The sequence below is a fragment of the Battus philenor genome, unplaced genomic scaffold (assembly GCF_028537555.1).
Source record: "Battus philenor isolate CCGP_79_NKW_IND1 unplaced genomic scaffold, ilBatPhil1.0.hap1 SCAF_25, whole genome shotgun sequence".
In the NCBI taxonomy this organism is placed as follows: domain Eukaryota; kingdom Metazoa; phylum Arthropoda; class Insecta; order Lepidoptera; family Papilionidae; genus Battus; species Battus philenor.
The window spans coordinates 352292-368130 of NW_027181688.1; the positions used below are offsets into that span (position 1 = coordinate 352292).

Genomic DNA, 15839 nt, shown 5'->3' on the forward strand with positions numbered 1-15839 from the left:
CATACAAAATTCGACAAGGTAAAATAAATCTTAAATCAAGTTACTAAAGTTTGTTTTAACTTGTCATGTATACATAAGCCGTTTTAACGTCTGTTCGAACTATTTGAATTAAGAGATGCTTTCAGGGGAAAGAGAAGCAAAAAGAATATGCGCTTGTCTAGATGGCTTCGTGTTTATTTCTGGCTAAGTTATTTGGACAACGATCGTGTCTAGAATCTGAATTCCACCATACGATTGCGTTTCGAATTGAAGATATGTCTTCAGATCATGATGTAAGTGATTGTCTAATAAACTCAACGTTCCACTCTGAGAGTTAGAACTGAAATTTTGTAGCCACAAGTCAAAGTCAAAATACCTTTATTGCAATAATATATAATCGTCATATTAAAAATAAGTTTACATCACTTCGTAAAGCGCCATCTATTGGGAAGAAATAACAACAAACTCAGTGGGGGTTCGTAATTTCTTTTTGTTCTATTTATTTACAAAAATTGTTAGACTGTTGACATATTCTGTGCTTATGAATTTTTTGTACTACTAGGAATTAGTAAGACACTTTATGGAGCCTAATAAGGTATAGCGAGTTTATATGTATTCCTTAGATTGCGTTGATAGAGATTATTATATACATATAATACAAGTCGCAGGGCTAAATCTCTTACGCGTCTCTTTCATGAGAAGGGAGAAGTGAGATCACCGAGATATACTCACGAGAAGAGAGATCGCTCTGGTTCTCGTCATATCTGGTAGAACATTAGCGATGTATCACATTGAGCTTGAAGGAATGAACTCTTGAACACGTGACGTCATTGTGACCTAGAATAGCTTAGAATAGGTCTGGTACTCACTGGTTGTGGTGCGCTGTGAGGCGATTGGGGTCGGAGGCGTTGCGGTGCTTGCCTCGTCTGGGGGCGTCCCTCTCGCGGCAGCTCTCCGCGCGGTTCACTGCACGCCCTCCCGCGCCTGTACCACCACCGCCACCTGTTCTCCTGCTGCAACAATCCAAATCACATCACAAATTAATTACAGTGGTTTTTCAACAAGTCTATGGGCCATGTAACATGCAAATGGTACACCACGTGTCAGAAACATCTGTTCATAAACTAACTCTCAAAGAATCCAACCTCAAATCTATAACAATAGAAAATAATATAAACGAAACTAAACTCAACAGGAAGACCACCGCTCCTTCTCCGTAGTCTCATACTGAATAGGTTCGCTTGCACACAAAAATACATAAACGGTTAGATGCAACTAGGAAATGCCGACTCTAACTCCTTTTTATATATCCTTGGTTTGATTTAGTTAAATAATTAGTACTTCAGTTAGTCCTGTTTTATTTGTGTCTTTTGTAGGTTTTTACAATAAATATATTACTTTTGGTATGATTACTGAAGTAACAGACCTAATCGAGGCACTAGCGGTATCTTAAAAAAAAGGAAATTAAAGCCTACCGTGCAAGTGACTTATCTAATGTAACACCTAGAGGCTCCTGAAAAGGCACGAGTGCTTAGTTACTGTAGGCAAGTGTAAACTAAGTATCTTCAGCATCGCTTTCAGAAGCTTCTGCCACCAGCTACTGCATAACTGTTCCGTGTAAAAAACCTTACAGCTTGTTGATATCTAAATTTAATGAAACTTAAGTAAAAAATTAATGCCAAAGCCCCTTCCGATCATCATCATTATTATTTCAATTACAAGACGTCCACAGCTGGATAAAAGGCTCTCCTTTAAATTTTCTATAGATCCGGTAGCAAGCAGCATACATCCTGTATAGAAATTTCTTTTATAAACTAAAAAAATAAACGATTCTGTTCCTTGAACCAGAAAACATAAATACATGACAAACTTTAAAGTACTATTTGCAACTTTGATTATACAGCGCCATCTATCTAGCAACATCGAAACAATTATAATCACTACTTATTTATAATTAGTCGCAACCATTTAGGAATGCATTACAAAGATATTATTAAAACATTTGAAATAACAAATAATATTATATATTTGTTTTGTTATAATAACAAGAGGTATATCAATAATACGTAGTTTACGTTAAGTCTAAAATTGAAAATAGCGCCATCTGGCGTCCCACGGTGGCACTACTACCAAAGAAGCTAGTGGTAATATTCCAATTTTTATGATGTATGCTTTGTAAATTTTAATTTCAGCTTCCTATTAATTAATTAACTCTACATTCCGTTTTTACTTTATAAAACCTTTTTTTTTTAAATAAATTTTGATCAAATTCTTTTATACGTACATATTTAAAGACATGTTTGTTTTAGTATAGTGTTATCCTTGCGTCGTACCTCTCATAACTAGGGATCTTAATTTTTTCTCAAAAATTTGTTATGTCATCTACTAGCATATAGTAATAGGCTTCTTTCTTCGGCCACTGTAGTATCGAACCTGATCTAACCTGAACTAGAGCATATATGCCTACGTAAACAATGTATTATTAACATATATTATTTAAAGTTACACGAGTATTTTTTTCATAAAAATATTGCTATTTTCATAAAAGTTGTTTAGAATGTCCGGTAGATGGCGTGTCTAGTATTTTGCATTCTGGTTATGTCCCCTCCGGTAGATGGCGCGGTTAGTATGCCAATTAGACCCTCGGTAGCTCACCTGTGCTCCCGGTCAGGCTCCCTGGGCGCGGTGTCGGCGGACTCCGGCTCGGCCTCGGGCGCGCTCGGTTCCTCGGCAGATCCCTCGCGTTTTGATTCTCCTGCAAATGAAAATGAACTTTAATACTACGGTATTAATTTCGATTTACTATAATTTATAATATTTAGTTGTAACGTTTGAGTTTTCATGATGAGTCGTCTGAAATAGACGAACAAGTCGCAATGTGAATTTAAAAAAATGTTACTTTATTGTTACACCACTGAACAAAACAGACTTCAGACAACCGTTTTAACGTACAACTACTAAATATTATGTGTATATCTGGTGCGAATTTTTAACATAAGTTTTAATTTAAAAAAAATCTGTCTAAAAATATCTATCTCAAAAAATATCAGATTTTTAAAAAAAAATGTTTAAGAACTATTTACTATACCTATAATTATTTATCCATTAATTCATTTCTTTTCTTTCCTGTGTTTCTTTATTCTTTCTGAGACAAGTGCGATCCAAATCAGTTTGATGTTTTTATTTATTATTGTATTATATTTATAATATGAATTATACTTTATTTACTAAAAGCATAGATATGTATATATATAATACCCATTATTTATACTTCTACTGTTTCCATACTATGGTTGTCTATAAGAGATTGCCTCGTGCAAGAAGACCGCCCTTTGTGCTCTTTTGTTTATTATTATGAAACTATTTAAATATATCCTAGCGTGTACAGTAATGAATATGAAATAAATTAAATACGTTTGAATGTAAATATATAACAAGTTTTTCATTTGTCTCTTTGTATAGTTGTACTATTGTCAAAATTAATTTTCACAAGTATCCGATGACGCAAAACACGTAATGACAGGTGATGACTTCTTTATCAACTCTACACACTACGTCCAGACGTTCAAGGCTCTGGAACCTTGGAGTCAGGATTCTTAGCGCGATTCAAATGGCTGCCTGAGCCACGATCCTATTGTTATGCATCTTTAGGCGTCAGTGACTTCATAGGTTCGCAATTGGCAGGCTGTAGGGGTACATCAAGGTTCTATAATTGAAACTTGACTTTATTCAATATATATAATACTAGCTGATCCCGCAAACGTTGTTTTGCAAAAAAAATTAAAGTTTTTAATTAACAAATGTAAGATAAGGGTTGATCGTGAAAATTTAGGGTTGTATGTATTTTTGTACGTTGTATCATAAAAAAAAAAAAAACAAAAAATCTCGTTAAAAAAATAAAAAAAAATTTAAGGGTGAACAACCCTTATCACTTAGGGGTATGAAAAATAGATAGTAGCCGATTCTCAGACCTACTAAATACGCATATAAAATTTGGTAAAAATCGGTCAAGAAGTTTCAGAGGAGTTCAAGTTCGAACACCGTGACACGAGAATTTTATATATTAGATGGTGAAATAAACAACTACCTGAGCTGAAATTCTCAGAAAGCCTATAACCTAGTTCCTCTAGAGACAATAAAGCTGAGCGCTTGAAGCCTTTACCACTTAAGATACGTAGGAGCGATATAAGCAAACGTTCAGAAAGCATTAATTCAAGATATAAAACAAATGCTTGTCTGCCAGAACATGAGTAAACAGCTAGTTTGAAGCACGCGTTCAATTAAACATATAACAGATCGTAAGACAGGCAATGTATATAATTTCAATACAAAAGGCGCAATGTAAACACACTGGACGCGTGCCCGTTGTTGGCGCGTGCCTGCAATCCGTACGACAGCGCATGACAGATGCAATACAACATTGTTCACCTTGACCCTTTATACGGTTTTAAAATAAATTTCATGAAAAAAAAATTCGCAATAATTTTATTCAAACTAAAACTGCTAATATTTAATGGAATCGGGCGTTACCTCGCGGAAGTCCATCCTAAGTAAGAAAAGGACCAATATTTAGCTACTTCTACACACATGCGGATTTAAAAAAAAAAGAAAAAACCAAAGTACTCTTAGAGTACTAGTGGTGGCGGTTGTGTGATTCGCATTGTTCGCCGCATGCGCATTTATCAGCGGGCTGGCGGGCGGTGCACTTTGTTGCACGACTACCACTGCATGTGCGGAAGCGGCTAAATATTGGTCCTTTTCTTAAATAAGAAGATCCTCCAGTTTTACCATGTCGAATCTACGGAACCTGTATAGCCAGGACATCTTAACCACACAACCGCCACCACCAAATCACTCAACGCGTGTTTCACCCCTCCACGGCGCATCTTCAGGAGTTATGTTACACCGATTAGTGCCAAACACAGAGTGAGCTCAGTCTGTCGCCTCTTGTTATTTATATGCTACCTCCTCCCCCACTACTACTCTACTATCGATGTAACATAACTTTGTTGCACGACTACCACTGCATGTACGGAAGTGGCTAAATATTGGTCCTTTTCTTACTTAGGATGGACTTCCGCGAGGTAACGCCTAATTCCATCAAATCTTCTTATTTAGTAAACAAGTCAAGAGATCGATTGGCAACATAGATACAAGACCTCTGGGCTTCTAGGTCCTGTCCAATAAGCGAACTTTGGTTTGTATTTGAAGTATAAAAGGGAGCCAAACCAAAACTTGACAGGTGTTTGATATAACTTCCAAACACAGCCTGCCTCGCGTGACCGAGCGCCACCAACATCAGGAACACATCCGGGCGCGGCAGTCGAAGACAGGAGGCCGCCCTAAATGTAATTTGAACACGGAAAACACTCATTTACATTACGTAAACACGCTGTCGAACACCGCGGCACCTATTTTTAAACACGATACAACGAGGGTTCTTTTTGGTAACATTTACAAACATATATATATATATATATTTATATATATATAACATGGTCCAAAGATACCCGAAGAGGAATGGAAAAGAATTTGTTCAAAATTTCGCTGAAAGCTGTCAAAGTATAACTTATGTAATGTAAGGCTTTTAAAATAAAGCTTATTCAAAAAGGTTTTTGCTCCTTGCGTCTTCATCAATTCGTGCTCGTGAACTTCTCTAAAAGCAAGGAGGGTATTATAAGAAAATAATAAACGATTCAGTTCTCATTCTCAGATAGTTACGCAATGCGTTGGACGACCATTGTGTAATGGTTATTCCCTTCAGAGGCTGGAACTCTTACGGTAACCATGGCCTCTCTAACTCGACCCTCTTGCTCTTGCAACTGATCTATCCTTGGCGCCGGTATCGGAAGTTATTCCTGTTATGTTTCTTACGATTCGAATGTTTTCCACCAACCATGGTCGACTCAATCAGCTCTACCTGTAACCACGAGCGTTTTAATCACAAATGTGAAGCTTCAGCAACTTTACCTCTTCGAGGCATTTCGGAAGTATGACTCCGTGTGGAAATTCTTTGAAAGTTTTCACCTTCCAATTACCGCAAAGCTGAGGAACCTTTGAATCTTATACCTCGACCCTACTCTACCCTCGAACTCTTTTCTTGGATTGTCTGATGCCCAAAGGCCTTTGCAGGTTACAAGAGGCTTCCAGAGGATCTATGGCTCGGACTGTTATATACTACTATTTTACCGAATATAGAGTCAGCCTAACCTTGCCATAGCTTCTGCAGACTTTCCATCAAGTAACCAAGCTCAAGGAACCTCGCTTAGAGACCTCTGCTTGGGATGTTCAGCATTCCGATGCAAGAGGACGCCTTTTGCCTCTAGATTCTGAAGCTAGTCCTCTATTCCCTGGACTCTAATTTTATATAAATACAGTGAGTATGCTAAAAGAAATTATTCGCAGCGGGCGTTACGCGAAATGACGTTTGCGTACAGACAACATTAATGCAACATTATTGTGATCGAATTAGTGTTCGCGATTGGGGTCAACGGGAGTGGCGGGGTCGTTCACCCCACTCGATCGCCCGAACCCGCACGCCACGCGTTCGACACGGGAACTGTACGGATCCGGTGCGGGATTACTTACCTTATTATATTCCCTGAGCGATACGCAACGGAATTCATATCTAAAGAAATATAGTAAGTGATATATATATTTATCGACATATTTTACGTTATTATGTTTCTGTCGACATATTTTACAGAAAAACCGATTAATTTGTTACCGCTTCGGCATTGATTTTGTATACTACATGTCAAAAGGTTGTTGTCGAAGTTGAATATATTGTTGATTAGAAATAAAAACTTGTTAAAGATGTAGTCGTGTGTATTTAACTTAAGAAAGCGACAGTACTTTATAAGCGATATATATATCTAATATATAAAATTCTCGTGTCACGGTGTTCGAACTTGAACTCCTCTGAAACGGCGCGACTGATTTTTACCAAATTTAATATGCGTATTCAGTAGGTCTGAGAATCGGCTACTATCTATTTTTTATACCCCTAAGTGATAAAGGTTGTTCACACTAAAAAAAAAAAATATTTTTTAACGAAATTTTTTGGTTTTATTTTTTTATGATACAGCATACAAGAATACATACAACCATAAATTTTCACCCCTCTACGATAAACCCTTATTTTTTATTTGTAAATTAAAGTATCAACTTTTTTTTGCAAAACAACGTTTGCGGGATCAGCTAGTATATATATATATATATATATATATATATATATATATATATATATATATATATATATATATAATTGTTGAATGAAACAATATTATAGTCCTATAGTCTGTAGTATATTAATTGCAAGCGATTTTAGACTGTATGTTCAAGGTGATTCGATATAGTTTAGTCTAGGCAGATCTGTGCCATAGTCCATAGGCAGTTGACGGGTTAAAAAAATAACAAAGTGTATGACGATTTTACATCCAAAAATATCACGAACGGGAGTCGAACGAGGCGCCGGTCGCGAGGGCTGCCCGCTATTTATAAACACTTCCGTTGCAGACGGAAATGCACCCGCGTCTGTCGAGAACCAGCTGATGCACGCGCTTAAATACAGGCAATGACTGCAGATATATACCGGTTCTAACATCTGGTACAAACTAATTTTATATTACACAATGATGATACACGCAAAACTATCACCTGATAGTAAGTGAAACTATATTCTATGCTATTGTTTTGTGATGTATTCTTATCAGTTACGGAACTCTCAACAATTATAACCCTTAAATGCCTAATGATGTAAAACTGCAACATACCACTTAAACCTAAAATGAGTACTACAAGTAAAAGTAAATGCATAGTGTTGTATATCTGTAACATAAGGTTTTTTAAAAAGTGAGTATAAAAAATATTATACACATATTTTTTTCCATTTTTGCTATCGTTTTGGTGTACTTATCTGCAAGATAAATATTTTTTTAAAGTTTAAATAAAAGTCATGTGTTTAAGGGTTAAAGAGTGTAAATATTAGTTTCATGAATTCATCCGAATTTACAAATATACCGACAGAAATATACATAAATATATAATATATGAATAATGCGTATCATAAAATGTCTTGTCGAATACAATGTTGTAGATAAATGAGAACAATACAACAATTTCTTTATCATTCTTTCGATAATGTACCAAAAAATATATTAGGAAGAGACAAAAAGTAACAATAAAGTGTGCAAAATGCAGAAAAAATTACTATACTAATCTTATCAAAGTAAACGGGCAAAGAAAATTTAAACAATGTCCCAATTTATGAAATATTTGACGATTCGATTTAATTAAATACATAATCTTTACTATATTAAAGCAATATTTAAAAAAATATTTTAGCATGCTAAAGTTAAAAGTAAAACGCAAGTACAGATAACGGTCCGAATTTTAAATGCCAAAGCCTTTAAAATACGTAAACGAATCTTAAAACTAACTTCACGGCAACCAATCACAATTCATACTTTTCAACCAATCACACGTATCCTTTGTATGAGTGCGAAGAAAGATGTGTGCGACAGAGAGGTATATATACATGCGAATGCTCCTAGTTTTACCGCGCAATAAACTATACATCCGGTTGTTATTGATACAAAATTTAATAAATAAGGTAATCAATGTAAAAGACTGTTTAATTTTAATAGTATCATGATTACTGGGGTATTCTGTTGATAAATATAAGCGACCATCGATTATCTCTATACATGTTGCTTAAAATTTGTTTTTACAGAAGTAAACCTGTCGCTGATACGAGCATTTTGAAAGCCAAGATAGATGTCAGGAAACGGTCTATTAAACTCAAATTGTGTGCATTTTAATCGACACGATATAAAATATATATTCATATTGCAACAGAAGTCGAGTTTGACAAGATAAATTTCATTCATCACGAACATAAGAACGGCGACAAGTTACCGAGGTGGTCAATGCTGGCATAAAAACGACAGCCGTCGGGCGCACCGGCCCTGTGACCGCGCTTGGAATGCAACACGCCTCACCACTAGGGCTGCCCCCTTCACGTTAAGAAAATAGTGACTCATTGTTGTCACTCAGATGAGCAGGTTCCACTATGTAAATGACAAGAGTTACATAGCAATCTTCATACTATTTTTTATATCTCTCGTTCCCTAATGCCATGTGTGGAACTGTATTGTGCGTGTGTGTGTGTGAACTCATTGTTGTCACTCATATTAGCAGGTTCCGCTAAGTAGATCAAAGTAAATGCCAAGAGTTACATAGCAGCCTTCATACTATTTTTTTGATATCTCTCGTTCCCTAATGCCATGTGTGGAACTGTGTTGTGCGTGTGTGTGTGTGAACTCATTGTTGTCACTCATATTAGCAGGTTCCACTAAGTAGATCAAAGTAAATGCCAAGAGTTACATAGCAACCTTCATAATAATTTTTTTGATATCTCTCGTTCCCTAATGCCATGTGTGGAACTGTGTTGTGCGTGTGTGTGTGTGTGAACTCATTGTTGTCACTCATATTAGCAGGTTCCACTAAGTAGATCAAAGTAAATGCCAAGAGTTACATAGCAACCTTCATAATAATTTTTTTGATATCTCTCGTTCCCTAATGCCATGTGTGGAACTGTGTTGTGCGTGTGTGTGTGTGAACTCATTGTTGTCACTCATATTAGCAGGTTCCACTAAGTAGATCAAAGTAAATGCCAAGAGTTACATAGCAACCTTCATAATAATTTTTTTGATATCTCTCGTTCCCTAATGCCATGTGTGGAACTGTGTTGTGCGTGTGTGTGTGTGAACTCATTGTTGTCACTCATATTAGCAGGTTCCACTAAGTAGATCAAAGTAAATGCCAAGAGTTACATAGCAACCTTCATAATAATTTTTTTGATATCTCTCGTTCCCTAATGCCATGTGTGGAACTGTGTTGTGCGTGTGTGTGTGTGTGAACTCATTGTTGTCACTCATATTAGCAGGTTCCACTAAGTAGATCAAAGTAAATGCCAAGAGTTACATAGCAACCTTCATAATAATTTTTTTGATATCTCTCGTTCCCTAATGCCATGTGTGGAACTGTGTTGTGCGTGTGTGTGTGTGAACTCATTGTTGTCACTCATATTAGCAGGTTCCACTAAGTAGATCAAAGTAAATGCCAAGAGTTACATAGCAACCTTCATAATATTTTTTTTGATATCTCTCGTTCCCTACTGCCATGTGTGAAACTGTGTTACTGCTCATATAAAGTATTTTATCATTTTACTCTTTTATTTCACTTTCATCCTTCTCAATCTCTTATACAAAAATTTCCTTCTGTCCTTTACAATCTGTATCTTTCTTCACATCCAAATCTTCATCCTTGCAACACCTTCCTTCATTCATCTTCGTTTCTAGACCACAGTATGCTACTTTATCAAAGTTTAAATGAACACACCTGTATTGATACAACATTAAAAATGTACCTTTATTGTATTCAACATATTTTAAAAATTCAAATTTTAGTTATATGTATATTAAATCAACGATTGCATTAGAAAGGCATATATCCGCCGAGATGCGACAAGAAACCCTACACGTGCTCTTTTCAAAAAGCCTATAACATATGTCTTGTTTATATCCATTAAAGATCCTTAAGCAATTAAATAAACAAGAAAGTTGTTGAATTTAAATACAGAACCGGAAATGTCAAAACAAGTAAAAGGAATGCATTCAAACCAACTGAATTTCTACAGCAACATCAAGTCGAAGCACAGGAATGCGAGGAAGCGACAATTTGCGTCACCCTTGTCAAGGAAAGACGAAACTTTCGACGTAAAAAAAGATCAGCTCTCTCTCCAGTCGAATGCAATACCTTGCGCATTACTCACCTCAGTCACTGAACAATTAATTGTTCGTGAGCCACACCGGCAATATTTTGCGGTTCATACAAAAGGCAATGTTGCTGAAATACATTTTGATTTTTGAATTTGTAGATCAGCAAATTTACAAATATAATCAAGTATTAAATCATGCAAATAATATTTACAATCACATTAAATTTTTATTTACATGACAGGTACTTTTGTATCTAAAATCCCGAGACGGGATTGTCCTAGAGAAAAACTGTTCAAAATTAGGCTTCACTGTTTTTGTATTTACGTTTAATATTTCAGAAATTTTTATAATGCTCACATTGTTTCATTTCACACACAAAGTATCTTTTATCGGCGCCAGTTTATTTTTATCCAGTTTATAAAATGACATTTCGTGCGACCATTTCCTCATTCCCACTCTATACGGTATGTTATTTAGTTGTTATCATTTCTCTTCTACACAGTTCAAAGTCTATATCACTAAGATTAAGTACAGAGGCTTGCTTAAGAATCTCAATTCGAGCCTTTACATATTTATTTCATATAATTCATATATTCTTCTTCATTCTAAATCGTTTATACTAATCACTTAAATCAGTTTTGACAAGAACGATAAAATAACCCAATCTAATAGAAACTGGAATTGAGAAGCTATCCTACGAGGATTCCAAATGTGTTTTATTTGAATAAAACCTAACGACAAACACAGATTTTTTGCAAGCAGTTTTTCAGATATTCTTAACACAATAGTTAAACCAATTAATTTCAAAGCTGTATGCTGCTGCAAGTTTAGTATTCCCATTGCAGGGTGTTCTCTTGTACCTTCGAAATATAAGGCATAGTTCACCCAGTGACTGGACTTAGGCGGTATGCGTCCAGTGAGTTTCCGCAACCTTGACTATAGACCTTCAGGTAACTCAAGTAGTTCCAATATATCATCTAGAAGCAACGAGACCAATACAGCCACCGCCCGACAAGGTTAGTTTGATTATCATACAGTATCTTTCATAATCATATCAACCGTCCATGACATGCCTTCATCAGGGATCATCACGATGATCGGTATTGCAATGCCCTTATCCACTGACCTCGTCTACCGCCTCGTGATCGCTACTAGTGAACCCTAATTTTTTTATTAAATCTAATTTATATCGCCAATTTTTTTTTTACAATATTTTTTTTTTGCTTTTATTAAACGCAGACAGTTGGGAGAGGGTTGCTGCTATTTTATACGGATCTTTCTTCTCCCAGCTGCAAGGCACGAGACCGATTTATTATTTTTACAATTTTTCTTACACAATTTTCTCTTATGGGTAGTGAACCTTATTATTATTCATTTATTGGCGTTATCTTCCTTATCTGGTTCAAAAAATTCAAATCACAACAGTGCATCAATGTTTACTTAGCCTTCACATGTAAATGATAGAAAGATAAAGAAAAAGATACAATGTTTAATTTGAATAACTTCAATCTCATTCAATCTAACTTGCATTGCTTGTAATAATTCTTGTTCGGCACAAGACGGAAATCTGTAGTTTCAGCTGGCATCGACAGATGGCGCTAATTGTTCGTATAAAAACAACGCGGTAGAATCGACATTAATCAAAAAAAATCCACAAAACAAAACATATATATATAGTATCAAAGTTCTCAAAATGTATATATATGAACAAAGAAATATAACTGTAACGTATTGTAGCAAAAACTAAAGCGCGCGTTTCGGCATTCATGTCAAACGTATGCAAATTCATTTCAACGACCGAAATCAAGCTTCTATTTTAAAAACCAGTTCTAGACGAGAATCAATGTCGGAGCGATAAAAAAAAATGTCTGATTCCGATATACAAATAGACGTCCGAACATAAACCCCATTCGTGGAATACGATGACACTTATGACGTCACAGAAAAAAAAACTATTGAAAACCTTATTTGTGAACTTAGGTAATGCGGCTCACGTCAACGCAATTATTGTTGGCTTAACTATAAACAGAAGCATGAATGTTATACTTAAAAGTATAGCTACTACTGTAAATACAAATATAGAGAGGTAAGTTATTAAAACTATATGGGTCAAATTTGAAATTGCGGGAAACATCCCAAATTTTCCTAAGAAATAATATCCATTTTTTTATCTTTACTTATTCTTCAATATTCATAGCCAAATTTGCATCAAATTATTTTGTTTTTGTTCACCATACACTTAAAAAAACTACTTATAATAGACTAAACGGATAGAATTTTTCAGGTGAAATAACTTTTTCAGTCGCAAGTGATCAAGATATATTACTATCACCCGACATACGGTTGGCATTTTAACACTAATGACTTTTTTTGATGTTCATGCAATGTATTAATTAAAATTGCAACAAATTTAACTTGACACGCATTTATTAATAAGGCTATTAGATCAGAATAATGTCCTCAAAATGTCACAACGAAATTGTGTCGGTCATCTAAATGTCGGTCACATGTCCATCGATATAAGTTCAGATATGTACCTGCATTGATTCAAGCAAACGGTATGTGTGCAGAGTTATTTCAAATATCAGCGACGTTGACAACCCTGGTTAATATTAATGACGTACAGGAACAGGAATGCGCCGGGTCGCGGACGACGCTTATGAATGGCAGGGCTGTGCGGACAGCCCGATGCGACAAGGTGTTCTGTAAACTCGAGCAAAGAGCTATCGCAAATGTACCAAAACAAACTTTATAGGCAAAAAAAAAGTTACAATTGAAAATATGGGTGTCGCCCAATCAACCAATAATACGTCAAACATTAATCCCTAGTGCTGTCTCGCTCGCACAATACCTACACGCAGACTTATGCGGGCTTACACACCCACGAGTTGTACTACGCAAAATGTATAGATATATCGACAGAATAAAGAAGCTAAAAGAACAAATAAGCGTAAGAAGCCAGAAGAGAATCAAGAACCAAATCGATTAGCAACAATCGTAGCAATATTGAATAGTGTTTCTTATACGTTCGACGAATTTTAACTCAAACGACCTATCTTCTACATAGACAAAAAGCTAAAATAAAACAGAAAATGACATTGATATCGCAGTAGCAGTCTGTAACAGATCAAGATTAAATGACTAAAATCACCCAGTAGACAAAACATCGATCTAACATTTAATAGTTGAAGTACAAATACAATTCAAAATCATTTGGCTTTAATTTCAAACATCTCTTTTTACAACAAATATTCGTATTTTACTATAATATTTCTACAAAGATTTATCTATAGTGGTCACTTGTTACCGAGTGAAGAATGTCACAAGAGTTCAATTTGACATTAACCTTAATTTGATTTGTTGTAGATAAGGATATCATTCAAGTTAAAGATACTAATTTTTCAAACGCATCCTGACCTGTGACGTAACATTGAACTAAATCAGTTTTTTGTGATCACTCAAACATAGTTGTAACAAAAGTTTTAATATTTTGATCTTGATTTCAAAATCAAAATCTCAGATTTTTACTTACAAAATCATAGTTATGCTATTTATATTTTCGAAATCATTGACTTTTTGACAAGAAATAGGTACACCATGCATTAATTGACAACAAAACACCTTTTATATCTACACACATTTATACACAAACAAAACAATTTATCTCACTGATTGCAATAAAAATGAAAACAAATTTTAAACGCCTTTATGTTGCCTCTGGAGGTCAACAAGGGCGAGGTCATTCGAGAAGGTTCGACGAATAAGACTAAAAAATAATTCGCAATGATGTTGACCTTGTACAAACAGACCCGTTGTACCGCACAAGCTATATACAATATATGTTTGTAAACTACATACAATGGTAATGGTGTATACAATTTTTAATTCATACATAAATATACTAGTACCACATATTGAAGTGGCTTACCACATAAAAACCTTTTTAGATCCGGATTCTATAAAAAAAACAATTTACTGATTCTTTTAAAAATCCATCGAAGCTCCTCTGGGAGCCTCCAAGGTGCGCCAACATAAAACAGGTCTTATGCTAGATGCTTTCTGCGCTGCTTCAAGCTCGTGGAATCTGCAAACGACATTTAAGCAAAGAAAAAACATGAAAGCCCTTTCGAATCCTAAATCAACCTAAAATATCAGCATTGTTGTCCTTACAGGAAGCTACCGCCGGCTCGAGAGGCAGTTCTGCTACAGCCGGGAGCAACTCAACAGTTGCTCTTTACAAATATTGTTTTATAAAGAGCGCACGGCAATATTTAGCTTCCCGAGTGAGCAGAGTTTAAGTCCACACACACTTGACAGGCAGTCGAAAGCGCGATCTATGATCCTCTATTGCTAGACTACCACTGTTCATAATAATAAATCATCATCAAGACACAGTACTATTATTTAATGTTCCTCTTTTTTGGGAGCTTCTTTCTCCTTGTCTTGCATGTGACAGGGACGTTATAAATTCAGGTAAAATTAGTTTTTAATTTTGACTCCACATTCTCTTTCATCCTTCGCATTGTCTTCTATTCATTTCTTTTACGCTTCACATGATCTATCATTCTTCGCTTGTAGATTTTCTTTCTAGCATCTTCACCCTTCATCTATATTCCTAGATCACAGTCTTTTTACACTAATTATCTAATATATAAAATTCTCGTGTCACGGTGTTCGAACTTGAACTCCTCCGAAATGGCTGGACCGATTTTTACCAAATTTTATATGCGTATTCAGTATGTCTAAGAATCGGCTACTATCTATTTTTCATACCCCTAAGGGATAAGGGTGGTCCACCCCTAAATTTTATTTTTAATTTTTTTAGACAATTTTTTTTGTTTTTATTTTATTATGATACAGTATACAAAAATACATACAAACCTAAATTTTCACCCCTCTACGATCAACCCTTATCTTACATTTGTTAATTAAAAACTTTAATTTTTTTTTGCAAAACAACGTTTGCGGGATCAGCTAGTTATAAAATATTTTTTGTCACCGACTCTATTTATTTCATTTATATACATGTGGGAACGGAACGTAAGAGTGAAGGAAGTTAGCGATTGATTGATGAAT

General features: G+C 35.3%; 1 protein-coding gene across 1 annotated transcript in view; it reads right to left on the reverse strand.

The window, feature by feature from the left end:
- The window catches only part of RhoGEF2 (Rho guanine nucleotide exchange factor 2), a 292722-nt gene that overhangs the window by 52318 nt on the left and 224565 nt on the right, over window positions 1-15839 (reverse strand). The window contains exons 21-22 of the mRNA XM_068768213.1: window positions 2635-2734; window positions 849-992 (exon numbers count right to left, since the gene is read on the reverse strand). Coding sequence (XP_068624314.1) covers window positions 849-992; window positions 2635-2734 — 244 coding nt within the window. The remainder of the gene's footprint in view (window positions 1-848; window positions 993-2634; window positions 2735-15839) is intronic.